Here is a 19,681-nt window from a genome sequence, read left to right as displayed (position 1 = left end):
ATTTTCATTTCATTACTTCGGGTGATCAAACGAGGTTAGTTTCCTTGAACTATAACATTGCAATCGTTTTGACCCGATACACATATCGAACAAAGACCATCTTTCACGTGGTGTTAGCTAGGGAATAGAAACAGCTGACAATTGGGCGTCTAATGTAATTTTGTTCTATTCCCCAATAATCTCAAAAATAGTACATAACAAGCACATAAAGAGTACATGGGTGTGTGTGTTTGGTGGGGTGGTAAGGCTTTGGTCTCATATATAAGAGGTCAGGAGTTCGAGCCCCATCAAGGGTAGGAATGGGGTGGGGTTTTTTGAAAAAAAAAAAAAAAAAAAAAAAAAATCATTAGGCCCAAAACAGAACCCAATCAATTTTCTTTCAAAAAAAAAGAAAAAGAACCCAATCAATATACTCCGATGACCACGGAGAAGACCCTGACTTCCGTCGATAATTCGTCGCCGTCTAGTAATGATAGGTAGCTCCGTCGCGGACTACATTCGACAGCTGGCTAGTAATTTTGTAAATAGCTTCAAATATGAGTTTCGTGTCGGGATTAACTTTTGTGAAAGATCATAGTGTAGCGACCAATGTTAAAATCTCAAGTCATATATCCTATTCCTGAAGTGTAATCATCGAAATTTGGCAAGCTATTGATTCATCAATCCATGTGCTTTTGACTTATCATGTATAATTATCAAAATTTTGACAATATATGAGATTAATTTATGAGTCTCCAACTGCCACCATTGTATACTATTATTTCTGTGAAGGAAGTTGGGCTATAACTGGTATGACTCAACCTGTCATATCGAGATGAACAACTATACATACATAATATCTACACTCACACACCATGACAAATCATTTGATGTGCTGTATCATGGAAATTAATGCTGAGAATAGATTCTGGTGTTGACAGCCTAATTATGATGCAGACCAATTAAAGAAAAAGACCTAAATAATTATGATTAGACTCATTACAGTGAGAGATTAGTCTAGTTCAATTATGCATGATGATATCATAACAGAAATTGTGAATAATTATTTGAAAATACTTCATTGATCACTAGATATACTATATTCCAAGCCAATCTTAACTCAAGAAACCTTGTAGTTCACTCAAATGTTTAATAAGTGTTCTAAATCAACCGAAAGTTTATGACTTTGAGACTAATCGAACTTTCTACTTTCTTTGTTTCTAACCTATAACTTATAAGTTATAGACTAGTCTTAAACTTTGAATGAAATGTTTCTGGTTGAATGTTCTGTAAGGTGCAATATGTCGTTTTCTTTTCATTTATAAACAAATTGATCATTATTGGTAAGGTCAGGATGCTCCTGTGTAATTTATTAACACAAAGAAGACAGAAGCAGCAGTCCACTCACCACTTGTGACAAATTTGCCATATTCAACCAAACAAACTCAAACCCCAAGGGAGGAACACATGTAAGAACAACCCTACTTTTTCCCCCGACTTTCTGTTCCGTCAGTTTCTTCAGGTTTCACTAAAGCATTCTGAAGATTCTCTACGAGGATAAGATCGATGATTTTGATGCATGAAGGCCATCTTCACAAGCTTTTAGCTTGCCCCTTTTTGTTTATTAGTACATGATTAAGTTTCGAAGGCTGCTAACAATCTTCTGGAGTCGAAACGAGAATTCTGTGTGATGGTCATGGAGATTGTTATCTCTGTGATTCTACTGTTTGTGGGGATTGCTGTTTTGGTGGTCATTCATATTTGTATAGTTGGGAGAACATTCAATGGAGGCAGTAACATTCAAGGTGTTGGTATGGTGGTTCAAAGAAGAAGCCTTGGGATGAAAAGGATGTCCATTGAGGAGTTGAATATGCTTCCTTGCTTTGACTACATGGCAGGAGAGAAAGGGAGTACTGCTAGCCCTGTGGAATGTGCAGTTTGTTTGGAAAATATCAAGGAGGGCGAAAAGTGCAGGTTGTTGCCAAATTGCGGGCACAGCTTCCATGCTCAATGCATAGACTCGTGGTTGTTGAAGACGCCGGTTTGTCCAGTATGCCGGAGTTGTGTCAATCGTCCAAAGATTGATGTGAGTGTCGGTGAGGAAGCTAGTGTTGCAGGTGAGTTTAGTGTCGAAATGACGTAGAACGGTAGAACCAAGTTCACCTTTATTGTGCTTTGTGCTTTGTTTGTTGATATTGATCTTCTTGTTAACAGTGATCTTGATATTAGCTTTTCACCACCTGAATTCAGACAACATTCGAGGCAAAGGCTTTCTCGCTTTGCCTCTTTTCTATGTTTTGCCGAAAAGAACTCGATGCTGGTTCTTTGCCAATAGGCATGTTGTGTTTGTGGTTGAGGTGGTTCATTATGTTTGTGTTGTTGACTAATCGTATTAAATATCCATTACATTTTTCACCATTTCTAAAAAAAAAAAATTTAAAAAAAAAAAAAACTCGCAAGCGTTCTTGCTTTTGTGCTTTTGGAAAATTTGTATGCTCTGTACTTTTGTTATTGGGTTTCAAAGTCCTCTCTATTTTGCCACTCACCCTGCAAGACGCTAAATTTGAAGCAATTTACCTCATTTGAAAGAATTATTTCAAACCATCGATCGAGTTTAGTGCATAGTGCATATAATGACGACAAAGGAATTTTTTGATAGTTTTGACTTTTGAGTACTGCTAACATAGAACGGCCTCACCTATGTAGAAACTAGCAGGCAGGCTTCGGGAATTTCGCGCACCAAGGGTTACAGTGTTTTCGATCAAAAAGGGTTACAGTGCTGCTAAGCCAAGTACGACCTCTATATATACAAAAGATCCGAGGCAAACAAGCATATTCATGATAATATTATTATAGAAAGGAATTATCTCACTTCCTCCCTATTAAGACCAAGCCATAGAATGCAAGCACTTGCAAACTGCTCTATACGAAATTAACCAAATGATCAACTACTAGTTAACAACGTTTAGGGGAAGTCGAAAAGACTTAAGAACTCAAACTACAGAATCTTTAATACAGAACTTCATTAGAAATGTCAACAACATCGTATGTCTCTAACAGGCATCTGATGGTTTGAAAAAGAAAAACAAGCAAACCCATCTCAACTTCAACCAACTCATATAGTGGAGAGAACAGAAAGGGATGAGCAAATGACTGAGCCTGCAGACTAATCTTTCTTCTCAGTGTTGTTTTCCAATTCCCTCCTCAGCTGGAGAGAGAAGTCATCATTAACGTCATCATCATCCCAGTCATCCTCCCACTGTTGTGTCACTTCCTTGCCTTCCTCTTTGTCCTCCCATTCTAATATCATTCAAAACAAAGATCAGAGAAGTAAGAATGCAGCAGAATTCCTACTCCAACAACATAGCAAACTTTTATTTGCTATTCAGTATTAATAAGAAGAAAAAGAGAAGAAGAAGAAAAAATGTAAGCACTCTAACAAGCAATGAAGAGCAGCATTGCGCTTACACAAAACAAGTTAGTAGTAGGAATGCAGCAGAATGAATTCCTACTCGATCAACATTACGGACTATCATTTGCTATGAAGTATAAAGGAAGCAACTACTCTAACGAGCAATGCAGAGCAGCATCGCGCTTACACAAAGCAAATAAGTAGTAGGAATGCAGCAGAATTCCTACTCCATCAACATAACATACTGACTATCATGTGCTATTAAGTATGAACAAGAAAAACCAACACGAGCACTCTCTACAAGCAGCATCGTGCTTACACAAATCAAATAAGTTAGAACCGGCACAACTCCTATTTGATCAAGATAACAAGCAGAGACAACAGTCTAACACCCATAAATCGCTAAAAACCAGAAAACAATCAAAGGAATCTAACCCAGTTATGCAAAGCAGCATCGAGATTAAACAAAGTAAAATATGCAGAAAAGTAGCACGTACAACAACCACAAGCCACAGCTTGGATAGCAAGAGTTGAGAATCCGAAAACTAAGGGTCAGCTGGGAGTTGCCGATTTGAATGCATCGTCTAATTAACGAATTTCAACAGTCTGAGCACACTAGAGGCTATAACTAAGACACCCAGAAACTTATATCACAGTGCTGATGCAGACAAGCCAAATGAATCACCAAGAGATCGATAACATTCAATTCCAAGTATTCAACATTCCCAATTTGACAATTTATTCAACTCCTCGAAACCCTAACAAGCACAATAATTGAGATTGAAATTAAAATTCCAGCTCATTGAGAGGTGCAATTACACACCTTCATTGATTTCAAACTCTTCGAACTCGTCATCGTCTTCGAACAGGTCCATCTTGGCCACCTCAGTCACTGCCTTGGGCTCCGTCGCCGCCATCTCAAACTGTCGCAACAAAAACCGTTTCAGATTTCAAAATCAAGAAAGAAAGAAAAAAATAATAATAATCGAAAGTCACCACCGATTCTTGTTGTTCTTAGCTTAATTTTTCATACCAAAATTCATATTAAGAAAGAGTGAAAATTTAACTTGGAGCAGTTCAGCCCAAATAGAAAAAAACCCTAGCTTTGCTTATCGGAGAATAGAGAAGCATAAAACTGGGATTACCGGATTTCAGGGGGCGATGGTGATCCTCTAGACTTTTGGTTCAGACGGAAAGACGCTCCACGAGTTGAAGCTGTGATCAAAGCGGTGTCGTATTTATAGGATTGTTGATTTCAGCCTTTTCCGATCATTCTAAACGACACCGTTCCTGCCGTTTAGTTGGGAATGACCTTTTTGGTCAGTGATAGAGAACACGTATCACTGTGTTTTTTTTTTTTTTTTTAACTTTTTCTTTTTGGACCCGAAAAATAAAAAATTAAGGGGTACGTACTAACGATTAGTAGGGATCAAGATCATTAAGCTTGGTCTCAAACTTAAGTTCAAAAAAGATTCGGTTGTCAAACATATAGATCATTAAGCACGTTTCGACCAGAATGATGTGTTTAAAGTTCGAATTTAATTTATTTCGCTTGTTTATAGAAAGGACTAGAACTTAATCGAAGCTGGTGACAAACAGTAGATAAATCATTGATTAGTAGCAAATGAAGTTGACTTCTCTGGGTAAGCGAGGTAGGGTGGCGTTGAAGGTGAGGCGTCGATGCGACCATTTTATTCTACAACAAAAGGACATTGGTGTAATTTGTCGCAACTAGGGATTGAGTTGCGGTGACGCACATTCTGTTCTCCAAATCGATGATTGCTTGGTGTTGTTTGGCACTTCATCTAGTGGTTGTGAATTGTTGAAGGGACAACGACAGTAGTGACAGAGACACCACTTGGCTGCCATGCTGATAGGAGCATTTTAATGCGACATTTTAAATGTTATTTCCTCATATTTACTTAGTTATTTCCTTAAATAAATCCTTCTTTTTTAGGAAAATATCTATCTTTAGAAAGTTTCTATTTTTAGGAATTTTAATAAATGTTTCTATTTTTAGGTCTCATGGAGGGAATAGAGCTGAAATAAGCACATGAGAAGCAAGGGAACGTTGAAAATGATAGAGAAAAGACACGAGAGTTGCAAAAATGAAGTTTTCCTGGTCCAACCAGGAAATCCTGTTCAAAATAGGAAACTTTGTCAAAGCAAGATTCCTGAGTCAACCAGGAAGCATGGTCGGAAAAATGAAGAGAAATGGCAAAAAATGAGGAGTCTTGATGACAATATGATACCTGGGTGGACTAGGAGAGCCCAAGAACAAGCTCAAAATGTCATCTACAAAGGTGATATGGATTGGGAGTCATTTTTGGCAAGAAAAGATGTTTAAAAATCAGATTTTGGGTCATTATTAGACACAAACTGATTTTGGCCGAATTTCAAGAATATATATGGATAATGACATCTCAATTAAATCCTAAATGCATGATTATGGCCAAAGGGAGATTTCGACAGATAAGGAAGGAGAATTTCAAGGGATTGCAACAAGCAGAAAGGTTGAAAACAGGTCCAGATACATTTCTTGATGTCCACATTCATTCTTGGCTGAAATTGAGGAGATAAATCAGAAAATGATCATGCAATTAATTGAAAAATAATCTCCCTAAATCAAGGTGTTAAATTGGAGGTTTCTCATTGGTTGGATGACATAGCAGAGCTGACGTGGCATTATCTGATTGGTTAATGCTGTGTGGATCAATCTTGAAGACTTGGAGGAGACTAAGTTGCCATCCTCCTATAAATAGGAGCATTCTCTACACCACTTCTCACACAATTCAAAACAACACCTCTCTCCCTCAGAAAATAAACATCAGAAAAATTCTTTCCATTCTCTAGTCTTCAGAAGCTCTGCGTCTCAACCAAGGAGGAGAATAAGTCATGCAATACATCAAGATCCTATCCGTCATCCACCCTTGTGTCGTCTCTAGAAGATTGCTTGCTTTCAATGATCTTCAAGTTCTTCATCTCAAGGCTTTGTCATCCATCTTTCACGGTGTATTTCATACTTTCTTTTATTTTCCTTTGTTTGATTCGTAGAGTTATGAATTCTAGTTAACATGACGTTAAGGGCAAAGTTTAAAGCTCGTTTATATGTTTTGATAATAAAATTGTGATTTTTATATGTTGATTTCTATGTTGCTTATGTGAGATTGCTTAATTGATTTTGCTTTACAGAAAACTTTTATATGTATGTGTTCTTTGGTGGCCAACTTAGGATATATGCATGTAATTGGAGCTAGATTTAAGTAGTAAAGGCTTTGGACAAAAGTCGAAATCAATTAAGGAGGATTGCAAATAGATTAACTTTTTCATACTAGGTTGTGCACTTTGGTTGACATCCTTTCTTTGTTCTTCATGCGTTGAATGTGTTATTGATTAGCTAGCTTTCTAGACTATGATTACATGTTCAATAGGTTTAATTTAGGTGCTTTCACTTAGATTAAATACTCAAGGAAAGTAAAAAATGAGAAATCGTTTGCTTTCTAACGTTTCACATGGTCAACTTCTTTCTCATGACATAGATAATCAACTATAGGAATTGTAATTGGATTTCATTCATATGATTGTGGTTTTGATCTTTATTCCTTACGTTCCACCCTTATATGTTTTTACATTTTCTTTATTTAATTTATTTAATTTTTAATTTTTAATTCTTAAACCCCCCCCCCCCCTTTTATTTCGTTATTTGTATATATTCTTTTTGTAAATAATACTCTTTACTTTTATTAATTTATTTTTGCAATTACAGGTGTGCCCTCAATCCCCGGCTAGAACGATCCCTACTTATTCTATACTGACAACTACATTTTGTAGGGTTAAATTGCGCGCTTACTTTTAGGCGTATCACATGCTGTCACTATTTTTGTTTTTGTTTGATGTCAAGGTTCTACAAAAGATTTCAAGCTTAGGTTGTACGGTACTGGTTGTATATTCTCCCTAGATCTGTTTTCTTGCAAAAAACTCTTATATGGCTCTATGTTCTTTATAGATGTGTTATTGTTGTGTACCATAAATGTGTGCTTGGTGCCTTTGTGGGTTAGGTCAATTTTTTTTTTCAAGAGTAAAGTGTTCTTGTTAGTCTATAAGCTCGTTTTTTGTTTGTAACGAATGGTAATAGTAAATTCTTTTAAGAAAGGTAAAAATCATCGACTAATGGCAATGGGAAGTAAAGCTAAATTTCTATCAAGTGGATATCACCTAAAGTAAAACTATAGTACACATGGGAAATTCTATTTTGAAGTGACAAATTGAAGCTTCATTATTGTTCTAGAATCGTATGAACTCTTCCAACCTAAATGACAAGGAGGGAGTTTGGCTTGTTAGCAGAATCCAACCCCTTATATTTGTCCTTAATGAGTAATCGTTGTTTCTATTAGAGATCACAGGGAGCTATTGAACAACCATTAAAAAAGGAAATCGGACACAAATCTCACAATCAACATAATGCTACAAAACCATGAGTAATACACTCATTCATATATTTCACACCGTCTTATTTTCCACTACATGAAAAAAATTTCAGATACAACCCCATAATGGTATCTAACATATCTAACTCACATAGCAAATAGCTCCTGCAAAAACTGAGCTATAATCCAATGTATGTAATCCTATTTACATGGAATTTCAAGGAAGATTTTGAGACAATGCGTCACCGATCATGAATGGCAAGGTCACATGGAACTGAAGAGCTTATGATCCATCTGGAGGAGCTGGTTTCATGGAAGCTATGCAGAACTTTGATGAGGGCACTCGATTTCTTGCCCGCATTGGAGGTTCCCTCTGTCAAAAGCGAAAATAGTGAAGCCATTAACGATTGGTCCTTGGCTAAAAGAGCAACAACTTCCACACCACCATTAATGCACAAAGCCAGCAATGTCGAAACACAGTACTCTTTCACAGTTTGGGATGTTGACGATTGAAGAATGCCGGTGATCAGATGCAAGGATTTCGAGTTTAGAATTGCAAATGCTCCTTCAACGTTCTCAGCTAAGAATGAGACAACTGCTAGTGTGTCACTTAGAAGCTCGACTTTTTCTGATGAGGCTAGTATATCAATTAGCAATGGAACAGCGCCTGCTTCAAGCACTCTATGGTGGTTTTTGGGCAAGAGAAGAAGCCCGAAAATCGCTACCACAGCATTTTTCTTCCCACAAGGTGTTCCTTCCTTCATCAAATCCACAAGACCCCGGATAGCCTCAGGTGTTTCTCCGATCAATTTCCGATACTCCTTCACCGAAGTGAGATAGAAAATTGTTGCAGCTGCACTTTGCCTCGCTTCCCATGTCAGTCCATGTTTAAGCACAGCAAGAATTGAAGTTAGTCCCCTGCATTCAACTATCAATCTCTTGCCACTTCCATATTTCGAGAGCTTCAACAAGGCCGCCATTGCATTCTCTTGTGTACATGAACCTGTGGAACACAATAGGTTCAATAGAGGAGGTACTGCTCCTGCATTGATCAAACAAGACCTGTTGAAAATGTTCGATTTTGCAAGCAAACGAATCTCATACGCAGCCTTGTTTCTCTGTTCACTAGTACCAAATGCAAGCCTAGTGGTGAGAAACATTGAGAGAAACTTCATGGATTCCGAAGCAACCGGGCTCTTGGGCACAATTGTTCGTGTTATGTCACTGCTTTGTTTTCCCAACCTTCCAAGGGAAACACCGTTGTAGGCACAGAAGTTTCTGATCAGCTTTCGGAGAATCAAATTGGGCACCAAGTCAGTGTTTATGAGCTTCTCCCCTGTATTGGGACAGAGCAAGTTTCCACCTTTGAGCCATTTTTGAATTGAAGAACGATCATAAGTCTGCCCTGTAGATACAATCACTGGATCAAGCATTAGCTCAAGCGAAATTGGGCACCTAAACTCCTCAGTGTTTAAGCAACTGAAGACCTCCATGTTGGACCTGAAATCGGCTTGACTTTCATCGAGGTTTCGATTATCCATCGTTTCGAAAATCACTCCCCTGCAGTAGCTCAAAAACCCAACCAAGCTGCTCAGAAATGGAACCTCTCTTCCTTGGCAAGCCGAACACTCGAAAGCAATTTCTTCCTCCAAGAACTTAATCTCCATGTTACACTCCCTCCAGCTTCTGATTCCAAGGTAATCAAGAACCCGCTTCACATCACCCGAATCGGGCTCGATTCTCTTCTCGAACTGATCCAATATCGAAAGCACCAACTTCTTGGCACTTACATCATCTGGATGAAGCTCAAATTTGCCCTTCCTCGATTGCCTCCTAACTAATTCAACCATCTCCTTCACTTCATCTTCTACACCGATCAAGCTCAAAGGAAGAACATCAAGCGCGGTGGAGACTGCTCGTATTAGAATCCGAAACTGAGTTGCGAGAAACTCACATTTTGTGAGCATCCACAGCCTTGCACCTTCCCTAGTGCAATCCTCCAACAAAAACCTGATTTTTTGCAAGGTGAGGTGGAGCTCAGAGAAGCTGAGAGCCACCGAGTCGGAAAGAACCAGCTCGCCGGCACAAATCTCCTCAAAGAAAATGTGAAGAATACTAATCTGGCGGATTGTTTCTCTGCAGTTTCGCTTTTGGGTTGCGAAGCATGTGGATTGGAAATTGAGTATGTTGCGGGAGAGAATTGTCAAAGAGACAAGAAGGGTCGCCGGAGAGACTCCTTGGCAAGGGTTAACCGCCGGGAATTTCAGAATCCGACGGTCACTACGATCGAATTGTTTGATCATTTGAGGGTATAGAGTTTGAAGGAGAGCAGAGCTGCTCTGTTTTTTTGGGGTACTTCTGAATCCAGGTAAGAGAAGGAAGAGTTATTTATAGCTAGTTGCTAGGGAAATCTTGTGGACACGTGGCGAGGTTTTGTGATACCACGACTTGGGAGTGACGCTTTAACTGGATAGATTCACTGCAGTAGAGTGCAGGTTGGTGGACACGTGGAGAGATGTGGTTGGACATGTGCAAGTTCTTGGATCCTGGTCAAATGATTGTTCCGATTTCAGTACAGTACAGTTTCGTTTCGTTTCGTGTCTGCAGACAGTTTGTCGTTGATATTTGTGGGCCCCACGAGCCGACTGGGGACACGTGGATGAATGGATCACCGACGTGTTGTGGTAGATAAAAGTCATAAAACCGTGTTTATTTGTGAAGAGGACTTTTAATTGTTTTTTGGTACATAAATGGACTTAATTAGAAAAAAACTAACTTTTCGTTATCTAAGATAATATATGAAATCGATATGCACACTCGGTGCTTAATATAGAGCGAGCTGGTTTACTTCTCAGTATTCACTGAGGTTGGTCTGACATTGAAAGCGATTCTGCCATTATGATCTCTGCTCTCAATAGCTTGGAGAAAAATTTCTCGAAAGTAAGTTGAGTATTAGATGATTGTAAAGATTATTTAAATATTTTTCAATCAATTAGAATTCGACATATTTATTCTAAAAAAAATGGTGCAGCAGATAGATTTGCTCACCTTGTTTGTTTGTTTATTGTTGATGATGTATGGTTAGATGAGACTCCTACTATTATTCAGGATATTCTCTACAAGGATTATTGTTATTATTTTTCTGTAGTTTGGGGTTCAAGTTTTATGTTCATCGAATGCAAAACTCTACTGTTAATATAATAAATGAAATATCGGGCGTGGGCTGAGTCTCCCGGCTAGATTGAGTTCCAAACCCATGAAAATTAAAAGAAAAAATGAAGTTGAATTTCAAACTTAAAACTCCCCTCAACATAATAGAGTTGTTAGTGGCAGTCTCATTCAGTGCGTCCAAAGAAGTAGTCCTCTTATTAAGGCTAGAGTTTAGTGACAATTGAACTTGGATTCTCTATCCGTACTAGGATCTTACTCCTCATTCGATCTCTTTAGTGTTCCAACTACATTGTTAGCTAAAGAATGTCGCTTGGTGGTCATTTAAAAGTTAGTGGGTTGCCATTTGAGCGGTAGTGTGGCATCACGAGCCAAAGCCTCAAGAAGAGAGACGATGACCCAAAGGTTTAAAAATACTTGGTTTGTCCACCCTCGAGGCCTTTGGGATCCAGCCCTAGAGATGACTCAACCCGTCAACCGTGCTCAATATTATGATCTAAAGTTATCTAGAAACGATTGTTGCTTCGTAATTAGGGTAAGAGCCGGTCTAAGGGCATCTCCAGTGAAAATTATTGGAGATGTCAAATAAAGTCTGTCAAATATTTGAAGGCTTATTTGGCCAATTGCCTTTCACAAATTTGGACCTTCATTCCAAGGAAATTGTCAAATTTAGTAGTGAAATATATTGTTGATTTTTTTTTATCCCTTTCTTTCTCCTTGTGTTGCGATTTAATTGGAGGAGCAATGAGAATCCGTTAAAAAGATTGAATAGCAGATTGGAGAAAACTGTCAAATATAACAAATAAAGTTCATATTGTTTTCTCCATATCAGCTTTTAACACATGCACTAGAGTTGCATCGCATGTCAAAACTAACCGTTTGGGCTCTCTAAGTGAATTTTAACATATCCCCTCGGAGTTGCTCTAAGGGGAATAAGAATACGCAGTAGGAGACGATTGGGGACTACTTCCTACCAAAATGAGTGAATATCATTGCAAAATTCTTGAATGTTTGATTAATTAAAGCAATTTTACCTTAAATTTATCGAAGTTATAATTGGCAAATAAGAGTGATTTACTTATTTTGTCAGACTAAAAATGAGTGAATTTATAATTTTTTTGGGCGATGATTTTAACACTCCACGTTATACTACTTGATTTACAATAGTGAAGTGCAAATAGTAATTACTCAAGTCTATATACTTAAAAAATAATAAAGTGAAGTGTAATTGGTAAATTAGAGTGACAAAATCATTCTCATTTTTTATTTTATTATTTGTTCAACTGTTGCGAGTCCATATATAGATAATATTATCTAATATCAAAAACCCAAAATGGGTATATTCTAATACAGTTCCTCGAGTGTGAAGACGTACATGAGTATACGAGTCATTTTCGGATGCATATATCTATATATATCTGATAGATGGATCATACTCGTCTGAGTCATGTCGTACAAGAAAGTCTCACTATAATCATTATGGTTTGTGTTTGTGGCCACTAATGCCTTCTAATTAATTGCTTCTGTTTCTCTTCATTACTTTACAAAATCAATGAGGGAAGGCAATGGATTTGACGAGTGAACCAACAAGTTTATGACAAATCCAACGCGCCTGTTTTCTCTACATCGATCCACATTTCCACAATAATCTTGGAGATGAACAAAACGCGTTCATATTGTGATGGGGGGATTGCATGGGATTATACTCGCTAACTCAAGAATCTTGATTATTTTCATATTATGAAAGATTATGTTTATGTTAATGGACTGATGCCAGCTTGCCACTCACTGCTTTGTAAAGAATTGTGATGGAGTATGACATACTTGGTAGTTTGCATCTGCATAAATGAAACTTGACATCTCATAACAGTTTACTCGGAAAGTTAATCTTTGGAATCTTGTTAAAATAAGAATGGTTAGGGCGTTTTCAAAATTTCTAGGATGAAATGCATGTTCCTTAATGCCAGAAGAAAAATGAACAAATATAAATTTCGGTATGGTTTTCTGCATATATTGTGAGTATGCACTTAAAAAAAAAAAAATCACATTTTGTTTAAGGACACCTAGTTTGTATGTCTAACCCAACTCTAGTTACTTATTCAAGTTGTAATACGGTTAGTCTTACAAATATTCAGTTTCCTTGTAAGACACAGATTCTTTGTTTGTAATTCTCTATATAAAGAGGCCCCTATTATCAATGAAAGTACATATCATTCTCCCTCATAGGGAATATAAAACACATTTTAAATTTTCTCGGAGTTTTTGTACAACTGCTTATAAAAAAAAAAAGTTGCAAATTTCTGAAACTCGCATATTTTTTGGCACCAAAGTTGTTATCCTTTTTGGCAAATTTTCGAAGGGTCTTTCTAAATGTACCCAATAAATATTTAAGTATACCCAGTAAATTTTTTATACCCAGCAAATTTCTAAAATAACAAATTACATCCAGAAATTTTTCTATAATACCCTTTTCTTTAATTAAACCCAGCAAACCTCATATGCCCATACCCTTTTCGTTTATCAAATACCTAGCAGACTCCCTCATTCTTCTAAGATGAAGAAAAAGAAAAAGAGTTCTCTGGTGAATAAGAATGTGAAGGGGACTAAATCTATTCAAACAGATGAGAGCTATCAAGACTTTCTAAGTCTGCTTGAGATAAATGATGAAAACATGACATATGCACCCCAAAATGGTAGACCAGAGACAAATGATGTGGAGATAAAAGATGAGAATGCGGAGAGTTGATCAGATTCTGATTTAATTGCACTAGAGAGGGATCCAGTTGATGGAAGGGTCGTACCCCAATTGTATATATTTTCTTCAATTCCCTTTCAATTTTGGTTTGTTCTTTCTATTTATCAAACCCATGCGCACACATGGACACAAACATGTGCATGCATAAATTAATACATACATCTGGGCTTCTGGAATTTGGAAGTTTGGGGAAGATGTAGCTTTTTGATCTCATTAGCTAGGTAATGATAACCACGACTACAGTATTTTCTTGTTGGGCTAGGAAATCAATGGAGCAACTACTCAGTATCACTAACCAAGTAATCATATACTGGTTTTATGGCTTGTACCGTCTGTTTAGGACCAAAGACCTAGAACTCCTTTTCTTCATCTCAGAAGAACAAGGGAGTAGTATTCTTCATCTGGGTCTATGGGTTTTGCTGGGTTTAATTAAAAAAAGGGTATTATAGGAAAACTTGCTGGGTGTAGTTAGAGATTTTATAAATTTGCTGGGTGTAAAAAATTTGCTGGGTGTACATAGATATTTGCTGGGTACATTTAGAAAGACCCTTTTCGAATTTCAGTATGGTTTTCTGCATGTATTGTGAATATGCACATAAAAAAAAAAACTCATTTTGTTTAAGGACACCTAGTTTGTGTATCTGACCCAACCTCTAGTTACTTGTTCAAGTTGTCTTACAGATATCTTCGTAAATATCCTAATAATCATTGTATGATTCATATTTTGTGCTTCTAATCCTCTATATTTTTTTTAACCAAGCAAGTGATAGTTTATTAAGCATGTAGGAAAGTACAATCATGTTGGAGTACATCAGTAATGCACTCTGGAACCTGACTACTCCAGGTTTCACGATGACTCGACTCAAAGCCAATATTAGCTAGTCTATGAGCAACAATGTTACATCACTCAACAATATTAGCTAGTTTATGTGAATAAAACTCCTTGAGTTCCTCCTTATTTTTGTGCTTCATCTTCTCCTTCAAGTTTCCTTGATTTCATCACTCAAGAGTCCTCAATGGGATGGACTCCTAAATTCTCTCTTTAAAAGAGGAAAATCAGAAATAGGAAAGTTCAAAGGAAGAAAGTTCCCTAAAACAAAATAGAAAATATTTCCTAAAATGAAAGAGGAAAGTTTCTAAAATGACTTATCCTTCATTTACGCTTATTTATGCTCTTTTTTGCCTTTTTTCTCCATTTCTGTCCTTGAAGTACCAAAAAACAGAAACTATGTTAGAATTAGTAATTTTAAGAGAATAACTTAGCCAAATGAGGGAAAATACATATTAAAAACGTCACACTCTGTGCTCCTATCAAGGCGTTCCTTTGTGAACTTATTGGACCAAGTGTATCTACCTCCAATAAATCCCATATCATGCAAACCACAATCATTCATCGTTTGCTTGAAGGCAGGCATCGGTGCAAGAGCTCTGGGTACTCCTCCTGATTTATCTGCTTGACTAAAGATCTCATTGAAATTCCCCTCCATGAGCCATGGTAGGGCACAAGATTCTACAGCAAGGGTACGAATCAGCTGCCACGTACGATTTCGATCACCCCTTGCAGCAAAACCATAAATACCTGTGAAACGGTAAGTAGCAGGGTTCCCAGGTTTCTTAATCTCCACGTCAATGTGATGAGCGGATTTTGATCGCAAGTCGGCATGGATCTCCCTATTCCATAATAAAGCAACTCCCTGCGAGCCTTCCTCATGAGCAAAACAAATATGTCCAGCAAAACCAAGCTTATTGGTGAGAGCAGCTATGTGCTTCGGTTGTGCTAGGGTTTCGGATAAGAAAATTAGGTTTGGTTTTTTAAGTGGCACCAAATCCACAAGAGCTCTTTGTGTTTCGTTGCAGACAATTCCTCTGCAATTCCATACTAGAATGCTACCGGAAAGCATTGCTTCACAGTTAGCGTTGGACACTGACTAACGGTGGAGGCGGCGCAAACCCTAACGGCAATTTTAATTTTTCATTGTTTCTTTTTCAAAGCATTAAAAGAAGGGTGCAACTATTGCCCCTTCTAATCCTCTATATACAGAGATCATCAATGAAAGTATTCCCTAAAACACATTTTAAATTTTCTCAGAGTTTTTGTACAACTGCTAAGACAAAAAAAAAAGTTGCAAATTTCCTAAACTCGCATATTTTTTGGCACCAAAGTTGTTACCTTTATTAGGATTAACCGTGTCTGAAGTCTTCTGTTTAATCTTCACATCGATAAGACTAAGAGTGGTTCAATCACTTCTACATGCTCAAAGATGCCAGATTATTACAAGACAGTGCATCAGTATTAGAAAAAGTTTAAAATGACAAAAACCTCTGAAGCAATTCCTTTTACCATAAACTCATCAACTTCTATCATCGCTTTTTACAGACAGGCCCGAGTACTTTATTTATCCAAAGCAGATAGATCACAGATGGGAGGGAGCATGGTGCAGTGGAGAGGTTTACAACCATGCCGGATTCTTCAAAGGAGTAACAACAGCCTTGACCTGCAAATAGTTATGAAGACTGTAGATTCCCTTTTCTCTACCTATCCCACTCATCTTGTAGCCACCAAAAGGAATCGCAGCATCAAACACATCGAAGCAATTCACCCACACTGTCCCAGCCCTCAACGCTCGTGTCAATGTATTGGCAGTGTCGATGTTCCTGGTGAAAACCCCAGCAGCAAGACCATAGCGCGTTGTATTAGCTCTTCGTACAACTTCATCAAGCTCCCTGGTACAGAATGCGGTAAGTCATGTCAGGACTCAGGAACACAACATAAGATGACACTAATGGAAGACTTTTAACTCACTTGAATTTCAAAATTGATTGCACTGGGCCAAAGATCTCATCTTGTGCTATCAACATGTCATCCTGATCAAAATCAATAATAATCGTGTCACGAAATGATACTTCCTCATACATCTCATCTGAAGCCGTACATTTTAGATGAACAAATAAGTACCTGGACATTTGAGAATACAGTAGGCTGGATGAAGTAGCCCTTGGAGCCAAATCTTTCACCTCCACATTCAAGGGTAGCAGTGCTTTCAATGCCAGATTTTATGTATCTAAGAACCTTCTGAAACTGCTCCGAGTCAATCTGCATTTGCCACAAGGATAAGAGGAAGCATCACTTAAAAACTAGCCTTTTTTTTGTCACACAAGATATCATCAGTGAGAGACAGTACCTGGGGACCTTGTTCGACACCCTTCTTGAAGGGATCACCAACGATACGTTTCAAAGCACGAGCCTTCGCTTTTTCCAAAAACTCGTCATATACACGCTCATGTACAAAAGTACGAGACCCAGCACAGCAGCATTGCCCCTGTGTGTAACACACATTTATTTATTAGAATGTGTTCGTATCTTACAAATCCAGCTATGAGGAAGGTAACTGAAAAGAACCTGATTAAAGAAGAGAGCAAAGTGTGCAAGCTCTACGGCCTGATCAATGTCAGCATCCTCGCATATTATGAAAGGTGATTTCCCTCCGAGCTCTAATGTTACGGGCTTAAGATTGCTTTTTGCAGCCAGTTCAAGAATAATTTTACCAGTGTCGGTTGATCCGGTGAAAGCTACCTGTAAAGAAAATTGCAATGGTTTTAAGAGATTGGCATCTTGAAATTGATATTTATGGTTGAATTCACATATATACTTCAAGAATACCTTGTCCACATCCATATGACTGGCAAGAGCAGCACCAGCAGTCGGCCCATCACCTGAAACTATATTTAGAACACCAGGAGGAAGACCAGCCTGCCATAGAGAAGATTGAATAGATTACAAGAGGAAGGGAGACAAAAAAAATGAAGCACAAATAAACTTCATGTTAAAAAACCGAAAAACAGACTCATGGGAGGTCAACGAGTAGTGCTTTGAAATACTTGACATCATATATGAAAATGCACTCGAAGTCTGAACAGTCTAACACAATCATATTATATTTGGTCCTAGCTCTTCCCAGTGTTAACATTTGATGTTTCTATATGTTGGTGAAATCCTGCTCTCGAGCAGAAGTACATATAGAGACTCTCAAATAACCTCTTTAACACTATACCATTACATTTAAGAGTACTCGATCCATTTTGGAAGGCATCAATCAACATAATAAGAAAGGCATTGATCTGAAATTTTTGTCCAACTATAAACATTAAATCAAATTTAAGGCCAACTAGGCACGCACACACAATACATCTATAACCTGTCAATGGTATGAACTGTATTCAGTTTCTCCTTCAAAGCACATGTAGTTGAAGTATAATACATTAAGATAACAAAGTTTACCAGGGATGGTAACTTGGAATGACTCGATAAGTCTCAAACTGAATAAAGTGACTTGAGCTTACACAACAAATTAACGAGTAGCTAGGCCTACCTCTTGGAATAGCTTTGCCACATAGAGGGCAGTGAGAGGCGTCTGCTCTGCACTTTTTAGGACAATAGTATTACCACAAGCCAGTGCAGGCCCAACTTTCCATGCAAACATGAGCAGAGGAAAGTTCCATGGAATAATCTGTCCTGCAACACCGATTGGTTCATGCAGCGTTTGCACATGATAAGGTCCATCAGCTGGAACAGTTAGCCCATGGATTTTGTCTGCCCATCCTGGACGAATTAAGGAAGAAAATCATTAATAAAACCAACAATGCAATAAAAGAATGAAAAAAAAAAAAAAGAGAAAAGAATCAAAATGTTTTAGAACTCTCACCAGCATAGTAGTGAAACAAACGAACAAACATCGGCAATTCGCCATGGGCAGCCTGCTCAAAAGGCTTGCCATTGTTCCATGTCTCAAGAGCTGCAAGCTCTTCACTGTGTTTCTCAACCAAATCAGCAAATCGTAATAGTATCCGTGACCTTTCCTGATCCAGTGCAAGAGTAAATCAACATCCATTTGTAAACAAAAACAAAGCAGCACAATGTACTACTAAATTTATGCCAATCTAGTGGAATAGGTCTTACATAAGCGGACATTTTTGGCCATGGTCCCTCATCAAAAGCCTTTCGAGCAGCAGCCACTGCACGATTGATATCTTCTGCATCACCCTCCGCCACATGAGCAATCACTTCTGCGGTGCGAGGATCGTAGGTTGGAAATGTTTTTCCTGATCAACAAAATCTCCAACATTACATCTTTTTAAAAAATGGATTGAATGTTAATTCTTTCTGCTTTCGAGGATCATTACCTGATGCAGAATCAACAAATTGGCCATTGATTAGATGCTTAGTGTATTCAATATGAACAGGTGGGGTGATCAACTCTTCACTTGCTGCAGCAGTGCTAAACCTGCTGACACTTGTCCCTGAAGATCACATCAGAAACAATTTCATTACATAAACTGAAGAAAAAAATATTACAGACTTGATGCATCAGAAGTATTTCACATCACTAATTTTTCATTTCTGGGGTCTTACAAAATCAAGAAAAGACTAAATCTTGGAATATGATAAAGTGATAATCACTTCCCAATATGACTTAAACCAAAAAAAAGAAAATATGAGATCAAAAGAAATATGGAAATCTAGCATACATGAAAATCAGACACATAGGCGAAAAGAATGCATGACACCATCAGCATAACAGAGAATAGAGAAAACCCACAAGAGCTAAACAGAGGACTGCAAAAAGTAAGGAAACAAAGTCAAAGGTGGTGTCACCTTGAGAGAGAAGCTTAGAAGCAGACCCAGCAGAGAGAGAGCGAGAGAGTAAGGAGGAGAGTCTCCGAGCTGCCATGTCCACAGAGAATAATAACTCTTCAGAGAGCCTTATCCAGTTCCTCCTCTGTTATATTACAAAGTCCTCTGTCTCTGCGCAGAAGTTATCCCAGGAATTCAAACAGTTCTCTCTCTCTCTCTCTCTCTCTAAACCAGCGAGTGACACTAGTCTTGCGTGACGTTACAATACTACCAAAATTTATATGCTTTTCCACAGCTGATAAACAATG

The 19,681-nt window shown here is 37.9% G+C and overlaps 4 protein-coding genes and 1 long non-coding RNA gene across 5 annotated transcripts; 2 read left to right on the top strand and 3 right to left on the bottom strand.

Moving 5' to 3' along the window:
• The first annotated feature begins 1,675 nt into the window (after positions 1-1,675).
• LOC133744929 (RING-H2 finger protein ATL74-like) lies at positions 1,676-2,366 on the top strand. Its single transcript, XM_062172953.1, has 2 exons — positions 1,676-2,096; positions 2,194-2,366. The coding sequence occupies exons 1-2, from the start codon at positions 1,676-1,678 to the stop codon at positions 2,364-2,366; spliced, it is 594 nt and encodes a 197-aa protein (XP_062028937.1).
• Positions 2,367-2,877: 511 nt separating this feature from the next.
• Positions 2,878-4,688, bottom strand: LOC133743970 (protein DELETION OF SUV3 SUPPRESSOR 1(I)-like). Its single transcript, XM_062172058.1, has 3 exons — positions 4,537-4,688; positions 4,215-4,314; positions 2,878-3,279 (listed from the first exon to the last, which is right to left on the bottom strand). The coding sequence occupies exons 2-3, from the start codon at positions 4,306-4,308 to the stop codon at positions 3,146-3,148; spliced, it is 228 nt and encodes a 75-aa protein (XP_062028042.1). The 5' UTR covers positions 4,309-4,314; positions 4,537-4,688; the 3' UTR covers positions 2,878-3,145.
• Positions 4,689-6,192: 1,504 nt separating this feature from the next.
• LOC133745862 (uncharacterized) lies at positions 6,193-7,554 on the top strand. Its single transcript, XR_009863841.1, has 2 exons — positions 6,193-6,401; positions 7,158-7,554. It is a non-coding gene; the product is annotated as an uncharacterized LOC133745862 (long non-coding RNA).
• A 290-nt stretch (positions 7,555-7,844) lies between these two features.
• On the bottom strand, positions 7,845-10,193 carry LOC133745861 (U-box domain-containing protein 19-like). Its single transcript, XM_062174025.1, has one exon. The coding sequence runs from the start codon at positions 10,119-10,121 to the stop codon at positions 8,061-8,063; it is 2,061 nt and encodes a 686-aa protein (XP_062030009.1). The 5' UTR covers positions 10,122-10,193; the 3' UTR covers positions 7,845-8,060.
• A 5,769-nt stretch (positions 10,194-15,962) lies between these two features.
• On the bottom strand, positions 15,963-19,681 carry LOC133742368 (aldehyde dehydrogenase family 2 member B4, mitochondrial). Its single transcript, XM_062170031.1, has 11 exons — positions 19,395-19,681; positions 18,923-19,039; positions 18,699-18,841; positions 18,445-18,598; positions 18,112-18,341; positions 17,403-17,492; positions 17,142-17,315; positions 16,924-17,061; positions 16,698-16,835; positions 16,545-16,606; positions 15,963-16,465 (listed from the first exon to the last, which is right to left on the bottom strand). Exons 1-11 carry the CDS (start codon positions 19,468-19,470, stop codon positions 16,192-16,194), a joined length of 1,596 nt encoding a protein of 531 aa, XP_062026015.1. The 5' UTR covers positions 19,471-19,681; the 3' UTR covers positions 15,963-16,191.

This window comes from Rosa rugosa, chromosome 4 (assembly GCF_958449725.1).
Source record: "Rosa rugosa chromosome 4, drRosRugo1.1, whole genome shotgun sequence".
NCBI classification, from domain to species: domain Eukaryota; kingdom Viridiplantae; phylum Streptophyta; class Magnoliopsida; order Rosales; family Rosaceae; genus Rosa; species Rosa rugosa.
This window is presented reverse-complemented; position numbering and strand designations above follow the sequence as displayed.

Coding starts and splice junctions, on each gene's coding strand:
- LOC133744929 (XM_062172953.1), top strand. CDS start 1,676: ATGGAGATTGTTATCTCTGTGATTCTACTGTTTGTGGGGATTGCTGTT. Junction 2,097..2,193: donor TGAGGAAGCTAGTGTTGCAG/GTGAGTTTAGTG, acceptor TCTTGTTAACAG/TGATCTTGATATTAGCTTTT.
- LOC133743970 (XM_062172058.1), bottom strand. CDS start 4,308: ATGGCGGCGACGGAGCCCAAGGCAGTGACTGAGGTGGCCAAGATGGAC. Junction 3,280..4,214: donor AGAGTTTGAAATCAATGAAG/GTGTGTAATTGC, acceptor GAATGATATTAG/AATGGGAGGACAAAGAGGAA.
- LOC133745861 (XM_062174025.1), bottom strand. CDS start 10,121: ATGATCAAACAATTCGATCGTAGTGACCGTCGGATTCTGAAATTCCCG.
- LOC133742368 (XM_062170031.1), bottom strand. CDS start 19,470: ATGGCAGCTCGGAGACTCTCCTCCTTACTCTCTCGCTCTCTCTCTGCT. Junction 18,342..18,444: donor TTTGTTTCACTACTATGCTG/GTGAGAGTTCTA, acceptor TAATTCGTCCAG/GATGGGCAGACAAAATCCAT. Junction 17,062..17,141: donor TTGCTCTCTTCTTTAATCAG/GTTCTTTTCAGT, acceptor TGTTACACACAG/GGGCAATGCTGCTGTGCTGG.